The sequence below is a fragment of the Corylus avellana genome, chromosome 1 (genome assembly GCF_965113065.1).
Source record: "Corylus avellana chromosome 1, dhCorAvel1.hap1.2, whole genome shotgun sequence".
Lineage (NCBI taxonomy): Eukaryota > Viridiplantae > Streptophyta > Magnoliopsida > Fagales > Betulaceae > Corylus > Corylus avellana.
In genome coordinates, this window is record NC_142490.1 from 44,850,002 (window position 1) to 44,865,788 (window position 15,787).

Sequence of the window (15,787 nt, forward strand, 5' to 3'; positions counted from 1 at the left end):
TGGCACTCCTTTTTATTAAATTACCATGTTAAATTTAACAAAACATTTAGTTCTGATACGATGTTAAATTACCAATTGCCCAAAAGCTTAAGCGGATAGAATAAGATAAATTTAATCGCTTAATTATTACTTTAAAACTCTCCCTTATGTGTTGGCTCAATTTTTTTTTTTTTAATAGGTGAGGCCAACACATGGAATATTTAATTTAAATTGAGGTAATTTGACGGAGTCAAGGTTCGATTCGATCCCAAGACCTTTGGTCTGATACCATGTTAAATCACCATTTATCCCAAACGCTTAAACTAATAGGAATAAGTAAATTTAAAAATTTAATCAACAATTTAACACTTTCTTTCATGTGTGGGTCCAAACTCTATTTTAATAGGTGAGACCAAATACGTGAAATATTTAATTGAAAATGGGAGGTAAATGACGAAATCAAAGTCTGATTTGAGGACGTTTGGTTCTGATACCATATTAAATTACTAGTTATCCCAACAACTTAAGTTAATAGAAAGAGGTAAACTTAATCACTTAATCATTACTTTAACAATTTGGGGACAATAGCCATTTCCGCTATGTTTGAATTTGCTTTGTATAATTTGGTATATGTGCTAATTTAATGCATGTAGTTCCTCAATTCGTATGCAAATATATTTACAGAAAAAATAATTACAAGTATAGAAGTAGGATATGGTTATAGAAGTACTACACTTCTATACCCTGTAGTATTTGCAGGGAAATGATGCATCCCCTGATAGGAAGGAAATTCTGTAATCAAAATGGAAAATTCAAGTTTTTAAGTGGATGGATGGAACAGCATATATACTCCAGTTAATCTCTTGACTAGGTAGAAGCACTTGTTGAAGATTGATCAGATGCCGAAAATCTTATCATGGTTCCACTTGTTGTAGATTGATCAGAAAAGATAGGTCTACGTACAGAGAATGGAGGTGCTAATGGCCGAGGAAGGTTTATCGAGCTGCTTCCAAACATGAGGACGACCATTGACATTGTAGGTCTTTCACTGGGATCTTCCTGAACACACAACAATGCGATATGGATCAATCTCAGAGCCTGACTTCGAGGACAAGTGTCGACTAAGGTCTGATCTATCAACTCCAGTCCTTTGCCTTCATTCCATAGTCGCCATGCCTGTTTCATAATCTTTTTACTTATATGTTCAACGCAGTAAATAAAAACTTCATATTTGAAGATTCTGAACTCAATATACAGATGAAAAGAAGAGACTTACAATTGAGAGAAGGCTTTCTCCATGCTCTGGATGATAGAAGCCCATATTCTTTTTCCCACTTATGATTTCTAGCATTAAAACTCCAAAGCTGTAAACGTCGGACTTTACTGAAAATTGCCCCTCCATTGCATACTCTGGCGCTATGTATCCACTATTAGAGAAAATATTATGATTATGCCTTCAATCAGTTGAACAGAATGAAACCAGAACTTTTCCTGATGTAATATACTAACATTAAGAGCAAAAGTGACATCCAAACAGGATTTGCAAAACAAAAAAGTGCAAAAACACCCCTGTAAAGATTTACACTAGAGGAATGACTTACTATGTACCCACGACTCTGTTAGTGTTGGCTTCTACTTGATTGCCATCGAAAATCCTAGCAGTGCCAAAATCTGATATCTTTGGGTTCATGTCATCATCTAACAATACATTGCTTGCTTTCATATCTCTATGGATAATTTTGAGTCGAGAGTCTTCATGTAGATATAGAAGGCCCCTAGAGATCCCATTAAGAATGTTTGTGCGCTTAGCCCAATCTAGTATTCCACTTTTTGCTGGATCTGCATTGTAATAACAGGAAGGAAAATAGTTCTCTCAGATAGGAGATTTGTGCCTTGGTATTGGGGAAGAGAGAGAGAGAGAGAGAGAGCAAACCAAACAGGAAGGCATCCAGACTCGTGTTGGCCATGTACTCATAGACTAGAAGCTTTTCGCCTCCTTCCAAGCAGCATCCCAAGAGCCTTACTAGATGTTTGTGTTGAAGTTTGACAATTAACAAAACTTCATTCTTGAACTCTTCAAGACCTTGTTTAGATTTCATTGAAAGCCTTTTAACTGCTATTTCCTTTCCATCAATCAGCTTCCCCTGGAAGCAATTTAAACTTTCTCAACCATAGAAAATTTATCACATGGTAATGGTACACACGCATATATATATAATGCTATCTCTGTCACAACATTACGGTTCACTTGTAGTTAGTTTCTACTTCTAAGACTAAATTGTCACAGCAATCTTTAGATGCCATTGATTGATCCTCATCAACTATTGCTATTTTTCAAATTCAAATTATACAATAATTTCCAAAAATGCATGTCTACAAAAAAAAAAAAAAAAAAAAAAACTAGTCAGTCTTAATTTTAACCTTGTAAACTGGGCCGAAACCACCTTCTCCAAGCTTATTTGCATCAGAAAAATTATTTGTAGCAGCCTGCATGGTCCTTAAATTGAAGTAATGCATTTCTCCACTGTTGTCCTGATTCCTGGCATGGATACATCCGTCCCTGAAGTCTATTGACTGTGAACATTCCCTGTTTCCTAACATAATTGCTTGGCTTATTTCCTCTTCTGAGTATCAAATTAAATAGATTTAAAATTAGTGGCAGTCTATAATTAAGTACAAATCAAATAGAATTAGTTGGCTTGTTTCCCCTTGAGTAGTATGTAATCTACCTTCTCTTCTTCTCCTCCTGCAAAAGGATGAATAATACCAGAAACCCAAGAGGGCCGCAGCTACTGCAATTGATGATACGGTAATGCATACGATCTTTGTTGTATTGTTTCCTCCTCCTGTCTCATCATACAATACAACTGTAGGTTTGCTTACAATATCTTGAAACTAAGATATATAAATCAATAAATATAGGGATATGGCCTGCACAAATAGTGAATTTTTAACTTAGCTTCTTTGTCCCAATTACTACCCTCAGTTCTGAAGAATGCCATTATCCTTAACTGTTTTTATATCATCATCTGTTTATTTTTCCAGTCAGCCCCTGTCAACTGATTTTCTCAGATCTACTACGGTCCCTATCAAAAAATTTGATTGTCTAATATACTTGTACTTTATGATCAAAACTAGGTATTAACATAATTGTTTCTTCTATAAACTCAATGACTGATCTATAAATTGGCCTAGATGCACTTGCATATTTTTGTAAGTCCAAATTATGCAGAGGCCGGAAAAGTTGAACTAGTCTTACCATTATCAGGCAGTGGCTGTGGTGCTGCAGCCACAGGATGGGGCAGCGGCGGTGCAGGTGGCGGCACAGGTGGTTGCTGAATGAATGGGTAGTTCTCATACCTTATATTGCAACTTGGGGCCAAAACGCGCCACCCTATCTTCTTTTGGCAACGCCGATTGGCTTCAGTAATCAACTGTTGGAAACAATTGCCGCATGAAGTAGAATTGATATCTCTAGTACACTGAACCATCCCATATCTAACCTGCCCAGACGAGTTACCTGCCTTGTACATGTACAACATCTCTGTTCCTAAAGCATCATCTATTAGTCCGTTCATTAGAGCTCGTCCTCCAAAATCAGTTTGTTGTGATGAGGTTAGATTCTCGACATTCCACATGAACACCATTGGCGATAAATCTTCCACTCCAAAGAAATTAGTATTGGAGTACCTTAACATGCATTCATCGAACCAGATGATGGCAGTTGTATTTGATGGACACCGACTTGTGATATCTTGAGCCGCATAGCTGACACAACTTTGGCAGGTACTACTGTTAACATCACCTCGACAGAGGAAGAGGCCGTAGATGCCATTAGAGGTATCGTTGTAGAAGCTGATGTTTTGGCAAGCTTTAGAGGATAAAGAACCCAACAGGTCTGTGAGGTTTGATTCGAAAGAAGCGTCGGAGGAATTGTTAGATTGATCTTCACAAAAGTGGTAATTGTAGGTTGGCTTGGAATTAATGGAGCTCATAAGCGCACAGCCTGCAAATAATAGAAAAAGGACAGCTTTTGCTTTTTGGATGAAAAAAAACATTGTCCCTCCTAGACTTTTAACAGAAAATTGGTCCATTAACATATGCTTGTAGCAGATAATCTATACAAGAAAACAATCTTCTCATGTATGAGAAAACAAGTAAAATAATGTTATCGGAGATAACCTTGCTGGAGTTCTTGTTCAATTTCCATAATTGATTATTTATTTCGGCCACTTATTAGGTAGATACTGTTATCACTCATAAATACGATGTGGAAATTTGAGTCCGATTGTTGTGACGGCTAACGTCGGCTAGTTAATTATCGCCGTTGAAAGGTCAAAACTACTCCCATTGTCTAAGTTATATTTTACTCCTCCCAAAATATTGATACCTCATATATTATCACTGTGAAATTAAATATTTTTTGCATTTTTTTTAAATATTTTTAAAGTTATTAATAAATAAATTAAAATATATATAAAACATAATCATTTGAACAAAAAAAAAAAAAGAGCTGATATGAAAAGGGCTACCCATTTTCGGTGGGTTCATTTTTATTTTATTTTTTAATTTAATTTTGGGGTATTCTGAAGAGAAAAATACAAAAATGTCGAATTTGACATGCAGGCCTCACATTTGATTCAATAAAATAACATTTTAACTATTTTGTTGAATTATATCGTTAAAAACACTACATCCAACTCAACAGCTTTGTTGAGCACTGTTGCTCAACAATGCATATTTGTTAATAATAATAGAAAAATTAATATTGTTATCTCTCTAGGAAAAGTAGATAAATAAGTAATATTTTAAATAAAAAAATGAAAGTTGATAATTAAAATGTTAAGTTGGATGTAGGTGCTTTGAAAAAGTAAAATGCTAAAATAGAAAGAGGAGATCATTTAGCTAAAGTTTAGCTAAATATTTATTGAGGTGGATGTAAATGCTCTAATATGAGGGGCCTTAATGTCATTTTTTAAAGTTTAGAGTGTAAATGCAAAACAATGATAATTCAGGAGCCTAAAATATATATATATTTTCGATAATGTTTTCTAGACGCAACAAATTGCCTTTATATTTCCTATTTGTCAACGGTCTGGATCTTAGTACCAACTCTCCATATATTATTTGTTTTAAGGGTAACTTTACTTTAGACCTCTGAATTATTACGCGATTTGATATACTCCTCCAAACTTCAAAACCTCTCAATTTGAACTCGTCAACTTAAAATTGCAATCAATTTGAACCCCTACGTCAAATTTTAAACATTAAAAATGAGATAGTGATATTTATGCCCTGACTTTTTATAAATTTTCAAATTTATCCTTAATTAAAAAAAAAATAAAAAAAGGGTTCCGGCCTTGTGAGCGTGGGTCAGGCCAGACCCATTGTACTCCGGCTCCGATCCCTGCGCCAGCGAGATTCATCTCGTATCAACCACAGAGTTTGACCCCCGTCTTCTCGGAACCTAGTGTTTTCGCCTCGAACCCGAAGACTACCGAGCTGGATTTCACAAAGGACAGCGTGTCATCAAACTCGTCATTCATGTCGTCTGCAATCACCAAAGACGGCAACGTCTCAAACGGGAAGCTAGAGCTGTCGATCCACGCGGGTCTCAGGCCAAACCCACGCGGGTCTGGCCGTGACCCACACTGGGTCTTGGCCAGAGACCCGTGTGGGTTAGGAGACCCACGACTGGGTCATGACCAGACCCACGTGGGTTTGGCCCAACCCAAGATTTTTTTTTTTTTTTAGTTAAAAAGAAAAAAAACAAAAAACAAAAATCATGGATATATATATATATATATATATATATATATATATATTACGTAAGAAGTTAACGGCTAAATCCGACGAATGGGTTCAAATTGAGAGATTTTAAAGTTTGAGGGGACTTGTCGAATCGCGTAGTAATTTAAGAGTCTCAAATGAAATTATCCCTTTATTTTATAATGAGAATTTATTATAGAGAATATTACAACTCACCTAATATTATTAATGATTGACTTTCGCAATTCAATAGTTGTGAATTTGCATATCTCTTGACTCTTGTACAAAGATGGACAAGAGATATGAAAAAAAAAAATGAAAGCAAACATTTTTCTAAATTTATATTTTAGGATTGAAAAATAAAACTTATAAGAAAAAGCTCATTTATTTTTGCCCAAAAAAAGGATAAAATTGTATGGTATTAATTAATAGGGTTAAATAACTACCAATACCGGACTAAAAAATAGATCAAAAACTCACTCTCTGAGCTTCTCTAGAAACTTTTGTTTCTTCTTCTTTCCTTAATCTTTTCAGCTTGCTTCCATTCCTGCTTTCTCCTTCATGCATCCTTTACAAATAGATATGGACTTATGGACTCTCTCATTGCCCAAACAGAAGCTTTATCCTGGGAGGACCCTTCCTCCCAGTTAGAAACTCTTCCCCTTAGCAAGTCATCGACGCATATCTCCCTCTTGTAGGGCATATCATTTCTTGGCCCTTTGCCGTTCCCTTCTCCTTTTTGCTGTTCTAGGACAAAACCTATTCCTTTTCAAATTTTCAAAACAAGAGCATATCACCAAGATATAGGGCCGGCTCAATGTATTTTGGAGCCTTAGGCCAAACTTTGAAATTTGATCCTTTTTTTTTTAAAGTAAAAAATATATATATAAACCATTCTTCTCACCTTTTGAGATGCAAAATTACTGATTAAGTTTTTATATTCAAATTTTTCTAACATCTTTTTTTTTTTTTTTTTTTTTTTTTTTTTTTTTTTTTCAATTGATAATATGGTTAATCCATTTAATTTCTCTAGTGACATTGTTGATCTTAGGTAGGATTTTTATCAATTTTAATTTTGAAAACCTTCTTTCTGCAAAAACAACTGTAACAGGTATTGTCAATAAAATTCTATGAAAAATAATCAAGTCTTTTTATATAATTTAATATGTCAATTGGAGCACTTTCTATGATTAGAAAGTGGAGAGGCAGACGAACAGAGAGTGATATTTAAAATGCCCCTAGTTGTTGGCATTATACTCTATGGAGTTTATGTTTTTGGCCGTTGCCTATCCCTAGATAATAAAATAGGAAATAAATCAATAATATTTTATTTGTAATGATGAGATGAAATTCTCATCATTTATGATAAATCGGTTTTTTTTTTTTTTTTTGAATTATTTCTGGAATTTATAATGGGCTTATTAATTGGGGCCTTATTAAATTGAAGCCTTAAATTTTGATGATTTTTTTTTTTGGTCTTATTAAAAAAAAAAAAGGGCCTTAAATTTTTTTGAATTTTTGTTTTTGTTTTTTTTTGTTTTTGGCCTTTTTAAATTGAGGCCTTTTTTATATTACTTAATTATCATGATTAAAGGCCTTAAGTTTTGATGAAAAAAAAAAAAAAAATTGGGCCTTAAATTTTTTTTTGAGCCTTATTAAATGGGGGGCCGTAGGCGAGGGCCTAACTCGCCTATGGCTTGAGCCGGCTCTGCCAAGATACTCGACTGGACAACCCAGAATGTCAATGGCTCTCTTCTTGCTCTTCAAAAATGGTCTCCTACTGCTACTATAGAAGAACTTTCCCTGAAAGATGTTCCCTTCTAGATACAAGTGCATGGTCTTCCTCTGTGCAACATGACTACCAGAAATGTTGTAGCCATTAGGAAAGGCTTGGGTCATCTCTTGAAAGTAGATGATGTCAATGGTGCTTCCTCCACCTTTCGTAGCTACCTCAGAATCCTGGTGGAGATTGATTCTTCGAAGCCCCTAAAACCTGGCTTCCCTTTTGCAAGACCAGTTAGTGAAGTTACATGGGTAAGCCTTAAGTATGAAAGGCTAGATGTTTATTAAACTGATTGTGGTTTGATTGGGCACAAACAGTTTTTCTACCAAACACCTCAAGCTGATAGATTTCCCGCTAGGTACAAATCTTCCCTCAAAGTCAATATATTCTCTAATCTTCTTTCAACTCAATCCATTGATCATCATATAGTAAACTCACCCCAACTTGGTTCATCTCATGAGTTTGAACGAGGCCTCAAGTCAACTCAGCTCCAAATATCTAGCTCCCCTCCCAATGCTATTCAACTCGAACATTTGGCAGAGGAGAACCCGGGAAGGAGATGAAGAATATTTTGCTTTTGAAAAATTATTAGGATAAACAATGGACGGTGGAGATGAAATCCATCTTGGACTCTTGGAAAAAGAATTAGGCGTGAATGGAAAAGTAGGAAAAGTAGTCTGATTATTTGGGAAAGTGAAAAAGCATAATGAAATAAGACAAATAGCAATAACTTTTGCAATCCCAATTTCAAACCACAATCGGATATGAAAATTCAAACACTAAAAACCACGAAATCCTACCATTGGAATAAAGGGAAGTGATTACCTACCAAACCGTGTTTCACTTTGCTTGGAAACAGAGGAAGCTCAGAGACCCAACTACAGAGCTAGCCGTAGTTGGGCTGAGGTCCACCGCTCCAGGCGCTACCCACAGCACCACAAAAAACTTGAAATATTTTTTGAAACATAATGAGCAGTGGGGAAATTTAAAAACTTCGGATTTTTATTTTTTATTTTTTGGAAAAAAATCATTTTACTCCAAGAAGTTTCAGGTGTTTTTAATTTGAACCTCAAAGTTTAAAAATTGGTAATGTACCTCCCTAATGTTTCAAAAATTTTCAATTTAAACCTTCCGTTACTAATTTTCATCAAATTAGACGGAAATTTATGAAATTACGTAATTACCTTCTTTTTTTTTTTTAAAAAAAAAAAATTTCCGTTCAATTTAACGGAAATTAGTAACAGAATGTTTAAATTAAAATTTTTTGAAATATTAGATTTAGGGGGTACATTGCCAATTTTTAAGCTTCGGAGTTCAAATTGAAAAATTCTTAAAACTTATGGGATAAAGTGGATTTTTGCTTTTTTGGTTTTTAGTGTAGAGAGTTAGAGTCTGGGTGGACTTGCAACCACCGCTCAAGAACAGCCTCTAGTGTAAAATATGAAGATGAAGTCCTCCTTTGGGGACAATAGTCATTTACTTTTTATGTATGAATCTGTTTTCTATAATTTGGTTTATATGCTAATTTAATGTTGTTTCTCTTCGTATGCAAATATATTTACAGCAAAATCTATTTCAAGAATAGAAGTAGGATATGGTTATAGATGCACTATAATTCCTACCCTGTAGTATTTGCAGGAAAATGATGCATCCCCTGATAGGAAGGAAATTCTGTAATCAAAATGGAAAATTCATGTTTTTAAGTGGATGGACGGAACACCATACTCCAGTTAATCTTTTGACTGGATAGAAGCACCTGTTGAATATTGATCAGATGCGAAAAATCCAACCCTGGCCGCAGTTGTTGAAGTTTGATCAGATAAGATAGATCTAGCTAAAGAAAAAGGAGGTGGTAATGGACGATGAAGATTTATCGAGCTGCTTCCAAGCATGAGGACGACCATTGACATTGTAGGTCTTTCATTGGGATCTTCCTGAACACATAATAATGCGATATGGATCAATCTCAGAGGCTGATTTCGAGGACCAGTGTCGACTAAGGTCTGATCTATCAACTCCAGTCCTTTGTCTTCATTCCATAGTCGCCATGCCTGTTTTATATTGTTTCTAATTATATCAATGCAGTAAACAAAAACTTCATATCTGAACTAAACATACAGATGAAAATAAAAAAAGATTTACATGTGGGAGAAGGCTTTCTGCATGCTCTGGATGATAGAAGCCCACATTCTTTTTCCCAATTATGATTTCTAGCATTAAAACTCTAAAGCTGTAAACATCGGACTTTACTGAAAATAGCCCTTCCATTGCAGACCCTGGCGCCATGTATCCACTATTGGAGAAAATATTATGATTTATGGCTTCAATCAGTTGAAGAAATGAAACCAGAACTGTTCTAGATGTGATATACTATCATTATGAGGAAAAGTGACATCCAAACAGGATTTGCGAAACAAAGAAGTTCAAAAGGAATGTACCACCCCAACACATTTACACAGGAGGAATGACTTACTATGTACCCACGACTCTGTTAGTGTTGGCTTCTATTTGATTGCAGTCAAAAATCCTAGCAGTGCCAAAATCTGATATCTTTGGATTCATGTCATCATCTAACAATACATTGCTTACTTTCATATCTCTATGGATGATTTTGCTTACTCCAAAGCCAGCAAGGTGTATGGTCTCGTGCAATGTAGAGGCGACATGTCTGCCAGTAATTGTGCCAACTGCACAAAGGCTGCCATTGCAGAAGCCTTGAGCGAGTGTCCGAAGTGCAAAGAGGTTTTGGTCTGGTTTGCTTGGTGTTTTCTACGGTATTCGAACGAGAGCTTTTTTGGGATTATGGAACAGGGTTTAGTGGGCATCACCAACGACACTGATTTCGACGATCCTTATGTGATTTCAAAAGGGCTTTCCTTTGGCTTTGATATCATGTTAAATCACCATTTATCCCAAACGCTTAAACTGATAGGAAGAGGTAAATTTAAAAATTTAATCAACAATTTAACACTTCCCCTCATGTGTGGGTTCAAACTCTATTTTAATAGGTGAGATTAAATACGTGAAATATTTAATTGAAATAGGAGGTAAATAACGAAGTCAAAGTTTGATTCCAGGACCTTTGGTTCTGATACCATATTAAATTACTAGTTATCCCGACAACTTAAGTTAATAGAAAGAGGTAAACTTAATCATTTAATCATTACTTTAACAATTTTGAGACAATAGTCATTTCCGCTATGTTTAAATTTGCTTTGTATAATTTGGTATATGTGCTAATTTAATGCATGTAGTTCCTCAATTCGTATGCAAATATATATACAGAAAAAATAATTACAAGTATAGAAGTAGGATATGGTTATAGAAGTACTACACTTCTATACCCTGTAGTATTTGCAGGGAAATGATGCATCCCCTGAGAGGAAGGAAATTCTGTAATCAAAATGGCAAATTCAAGTTTTTAAGTGGATGGATGGAACATCATATATACTCCAGTTAATCTCTTGACTAGGTAGAAGCACTTGTTGAAGATTGATCAGATGCCGAAAATCTTATCATGGCTCCACTTGTTGTAGATTGATCAGATAAGATTGGTCTACCTACAGAGAATGGAGGTGGTAACGGCCGAGGAAGGTTTATCGAGCTGCTTACAAGCATGAGGACGACCATTGACATTGTAGGTCTTTCATTGGGATCTTCCTGAACACACAACAGTGAGATATGGATCAATCTCAGAGCCTGACTTCCAGGGCAAGTGTCGACTAAGGTCTGATCTATCAACTCCAGTCCGTTGCCTTCATTCCATAGTCGCCATGCCTGTTTCATATTATTTTTAGTTATATGTTCAATGCAGTAAATAAAAACTTCATATTTGAAAATTCTGAACTTAATATACAGATGAAAAGAAAGACTTACACTTGAGAGAAGGCTTTCCTGCATTCTCTGGATGATAGAAGCCCATATTCTTTTTCCCACTTATGATTTCTAGCATTAAAACTCCAAAGCTGTAAACATCGGACTTCACTGAAAATTGCCCCTCCATTGCGTACTCGGGCGCCATGTACCCACTATTGGAGAAAATATTATGATTTATGGCTTCAATTAGTTGAAGAAAACGAAACCAATAAGAGCAAAAGTGACATCCAAACAGGATTTGCAAAACAAAAAAGTGCAAAAAGAATGAACTATCCCACCCCTGTAAAGATGTACACAAGAGGAATGACTTACTATGTACCCACGACTCTGTTAGTGTTGGCTTCTATTTGATTGCCTTCGAAAATCCTAGCAGTGCCAAAATCTGATATCTTTGGGTTCATCTCATCATCTAACAATACATTGCTTGCTTTCATATCTCTATGGATGATTTTGAGTCGAGAGTCTTCATGTAGATATAGAAGGCCCCTAGCGATCCCATTGAGAATGCTTGTGCGCTTAGCCCAATCCAGTAATCCACTTTTTGTTGGATCTGCATTGTAATAACAGGAAGCTAAATAGTTACCTCAGATAGGAGATTTGTGAATTGGTATTGGGGGAGAGAGAGAGAGAACAAACCAAACAGGAAGGCATCGAGACTAGTGTTGGCCATGTACTCATAGACTAGAAGCTTTTCCCCTCCTTCCAAGCAGCATCCCAAGAGCCTCACTAGATGTTTGTGTTGAAGTTTGACAATTAACAAAACTTCATTCTTGAACTCTTCAAGACCTTGTTTAGATTTTATTGAAAGCCTTTTAACTGCTATTTCCTTTCCATCAATCAGCTTCCCCTGGAAGCAATTTAAACTTTCTCAACCAATGAAAATTTATCACCTGGTAATGGTAGACACACACACACACACACACACACACACACACACACACACACACATATATATATATATATGCTATCTCTGTCACAACATTACGGTTCACTTGTAGTTAGTTTCTACTTCTAAAACTAAATTATCACAACAATCTTTAGATGCCATTGATTGATTCTCATCAACTATTGCTATTTTTCAAATTCAAATTATACAATAATTTCCAAAAATGCATGTCCACAAAAAAAAAAAAAAAAAACTAGTAAGTCTTAATTTTAACCTTGTAAACTGGGCCGAAACCACCTTCTCCAAGCTTATTTGCATCAGAAAAATTATTTGTAGCATCCTGCATGGTCCTTAAATTGAAGTAATGCATTTCTCCACTGTTGTCTTGATTCCTGGCACGAATACTTCCGTCCATGAAGTCTATTGACTGTGAACCTTCCCTGTTTCCTAACATAATTGCTTGGCTTATGTCCTCTTCTGATCAGGAACAAATTAAATAGATTTAAAATTAGTGGCAGTCTATAACTAAGCACAAATCAAATAGAATTAGTTGGCTTGTTTCCCCTTGAGTAGTATAATCTACCTTCTCTTCTTCTCCTCCTGCGAAAGGATAAATAATACCAGAAACCCAAGAGGGCCGCAACTACTGCAATTGATGATACGGTAATGATTACAATCTTTGTTGTATTGTTTCCTCCTCCTGTCTCATCATACAATACAACTACTGTAAGTTTGCTTACAATATCTTAAAACTAATATATATAAATCAATCAATAAATATAGGGATATGGCCTGCACAAATAGTGAATTTTTAACTTAGCTTCTTTGTCCCAATTACTACCCTCAGTTCTGAAGAATGCCATTATCAAAAAATTTGATTGTCCAATAGAGTAATATACTTGGTACTTTTATGATCAAAACTAGATATTAACATAATTGTTTCTTCTATAAACTCAATGGCTAATCTATAAATTGGCCTAGATGCACATGCACATTTTTGTAAGTCCAAATTATGCAGAGGCCGGAAAAGTTGAACTAGTCTTACCATTATCAGGCAATGGATGTGGTGCTGCAGCCACAGGTGGTTGCTGAATGAATGAGTAGCTCTCATACCTTATATTGCAACTTGGGGCCAAAACGCGCCACCCTCTCTTCGCTTCGCAACACCGATTGGATTCAGTCAGCAAGTCATCCAAACATTTGCTGCATAAAGTATCATTGATATCTCTGGTACACTGCACCAACCCAAATCTATCCTCAGACCCATTATCCCCAGACGGGCTAGACCCTACCTGGAACAACATATCTGTTCCTTCAACTTTTGCTATTAGATCGTACATTAGAGCTCGTGCTCTATAATTAGGATCGTCAGGTGAAGTGGTATTCCCGATATTCCACATGAGCAGCGCTGGCGATGTCGTTTCCACTCCAAAGAAATTAGTATCGGAGTACCTTAACATGCATTGATCGAACCAGATGATGGCAGTTGTATTTGATGGACACAGACTTGTGATATTTTGAGCCGCATAGCTGACACAGCTTTGGCAGGTACTAGTGTTAACATCACCTCGGCAGAGGAAGAGGCCGTAGATGCCATTAGAGGTATCGTTGTAGAAGCTGTTGTTTTCGGAAGCTTTAGAGGATAAAGAACCCAGCAGGACTGTGAGGTTTGATTCGAAAGAAGCGTCGGATGAATTGTTAGCTTGACCTTCACAAACGTGGTAAATATAGGTAATTGGCTGGGAATTAATGGAGCTCATAAGCGCACAGCCTGCAAATAATAGAAAAAGGACAGCTTTTTGGATGAAAAAAAACATTGTCCCTCCTAGACTTTTAACAGAAAATTGGTCAATTAACATATGCTTGTAGCAGATAATCTATACAAGAAAACAATCTTCTCATGTATGAGAAAACAAGTAAAATAATGTTATTGAAGACAACCTCGCTGGAGTTCTTTGGGCTACCTATTAGGTAGATACTTTTATAACTCATAAACGCAATGTGGAAACTTGCGTCCGATTGTTGTGACGCCTAATGTCAGCTAGTCAATTATCACCGCAGTAAGGTCAAAACTACTTCTCAGAAAAATAAAAAAAAAATTAAAAAAAAAGGTCAAAACTACACCCATTGACTGAGTTATATTTTACTCCTCCTGATACCCCATATATATTATCACTGTTTAATTAAACACTTTTTGCATTTTTTTTAAAAATATTTTTAAAGTTATTAATAAATAAATTAATATATATATAAAAAATAATCATTTGAAAAGGGAAACCCGTTTTTGATGGTTTTAGTTTTTTTTTTTTTTTTCTTAATTTTTTCAAATGGTAATTTTTTTAATAAATTTAACCATTTAAGGGTATTCTGAAGAGAAAAATACAAAAGTGTCTAATTTGACATGCTCGAAGGGCTCACATCCGACTCAATAAAATAATATTTTGATTATTTTGTTCAACTATATGGTTAAAAACACTTTTCATCCGACTCAACAAAGTAATTGAACATTTGTTGAGTAGCTATGGTGCCCAATAAAAGTGCCTGAATATTTCCTTAAAAAAAAAAAAAAGATGGACAAGTTACCAGAGATATGTAAAAAAATGAAAGCAAACATTTTTCTATATTTTATGGGACATTGCAACTGTGTTATATTTTAGGATTGAAAATTAAAATTTATATTAAAAAAAGCTCCTTTACTTTTGCCCAAAAAAAGGATAAAATTGTATAGTATTAATTAATATTAATAATTTAATTATCTTCCATAGAATTGGCAACAGCAGCCATTAGAGACTCTTGTTTTGTCAACTTGCATGCGTGTGAAACAGGGAGATCCCTTCCTCCTTTAGAGGCCGGCAGTGGTGGAGTTAGGATATTTTTTTTTGTAGGGGCAGAAAGTGTGATTAATAATTAATTAATATAATATAATGTTATATTTTAATATTGTTTATTTAATCAAGTAACACTATAGTAAGACTATACCTCTATTTTATTCTCAAATGTGATGTATTATATCAAAAATTAATAGTAATTCATTTTAAATTTAACAGTGATTTTAAAATATATATACTTTTTATGTCAAAAAAAAAAAAAAAAAACCTATATACTTTTGAAAATAAGAGAACGACATGAATCTTACTTATAGCATTACTCTAATTTACCCAAAAACCAACATATATAAATATTTATTTATAACACAATATTGTATTTCAATTAATTATTTCTAATATTTAATTATCTATCAATAATATGCAATTTTGTTTTTTTAAAAAAAGATATTGTCTTTCACACTAACATCTAATATCTTTTCTAGAGCAAAAACATACTAATTAATAAGAAAAGAAGATTAGTTTAAGTGGTTGAAATGCAACCTGTGTGGGTTGAAAAAAAAAAAATAAAAACAAAAAGAAAAGAAAAGAAAAGTGGGTCTTGGAGAGATGAGACACTTCGAGAGAGTGAAATTTAGTGGTTATGGACTTATGGCTTTGGGACTGATG

The 15,787-nt window shown here is 34.9% G+C and overlaps 2 protein-coding genes and 1 pseudogene across 2 annotated transcripts; all 3 read right to left on the reverse strand.

Annotated features, from left to right (window-relative positions):
• Nucleotides 1–638: 638 nt before the first annotated feature.
• Nucleotides 639–4,148, reverse strand: LOC132168772 (cysteine-rich receptor-like protein kinase 15). The gene is made up of 7 exons (XM_088512185.1): nt 3,239–4,148; nt 2,709–2,825; nt 2,401–2,603; nt 1,913–2,123; nt 1,581–1,818; nt 1,256–1,406; nt 639–1,155 (listed from the first exon to the last, which is right to left on the reverse strand). The coding sequence occupies exons 1-7, from the start codon at nt 4,077–4,079 to the stop codon at nt 847–849; spliced, it is 2,070 nt and encodes a 689-aa protein (XP_088368311.1). The 5' UTR covers nt 4,080–4,148; the 3' UTR covers nt 639–846.
• Nucleotides 4,149–9,261: 5,113 nt separating this feature from the next.
• LOC132170021 (cysteine-rich receptor-like protein kinase 15 pseudogene) lies at nt 9,262–9,817 on the reverse strand (annotated as a pseudogene).
• Nucleotides 9,818–10,999: 1,182 nt separating this feature from the next.
• On the reverse strand, nt 11,000–14,098 carry LOC132168768 (cysteine-rich receptor-like protein kinase 15). Its single transcript, XM_059579801.2, has 7 exons — nt 13,339–14,098; nt 12,877–12,993; nt 12,568–12,770; nt 12,044–12,254; nt 11,720–11,957; nt 11,388–11,559; nt 11,000–11,308 (listed from the first exon to the last, which is right to left on the reverse strand). Exons 1-7 carry the CDS (start codon nt 14,051–14,053, stop codon nt 11,000–11,002), a joined length of 1,965 nt encoding a protein of 654 aa, XP_059435784.2. The 5' UTR covers nt 14,054–14,098.
• Nucleotides 14,099–15,787: the final 1,689 nt, after the last annotated feature.

What these genes read in the sequence shown, in the direction of transcription:
- LOC132168768 (XM_059579801.2), bottom strand. Translation starts at nt 14,053, where the DNA reads ATGAGCTCCATTAATTCCCAGCCAATTACCTATATTTACCACGTTTGT. An exon ending in ACATCCATTGCCTGATAATG is followed by an intron (nt 12,994 to 13,338) that starts GTAAGACTAGTT and finishes ATGATGAGACAG; the next exon opens with GAGGAGGAAACAATACAACA. An exon ending in AACAGAGTCGTGGGTACATA is followed by an intron (nt 11,560 to 11,719) that starts GTAAGTCATTCC and finishes TTTCTCCAATAG; the next exon opens with TGGGTACATGGCGCCCGAGT.
- LOC132168772 (XM_088512185.1), bottom strand. Translation starts at nt 4,079, where the DNA reads ATGTTAATGGACCAATTTTCTGTTAAAAGTCTAGGAGGGACAATGTTT. An exon ending in CAGGAGGAGAAGAAGAGAAG is followed by an intron (nt 2,604 to 2,708) that starts GTAGATTACATA and finishes TTTGATACTCAG; the next exon opens with AAGAGGAAATAAGCCAAGCA. An exon ending in AACAGAGTCGTGGGTACATA is followed by an intron (nt 1,407 to 1,580) that starts GTAAGTCATTCC and finishes TTTCTCTAATAG; the next exon opens with TGGATACATAGCGCCAGAGT.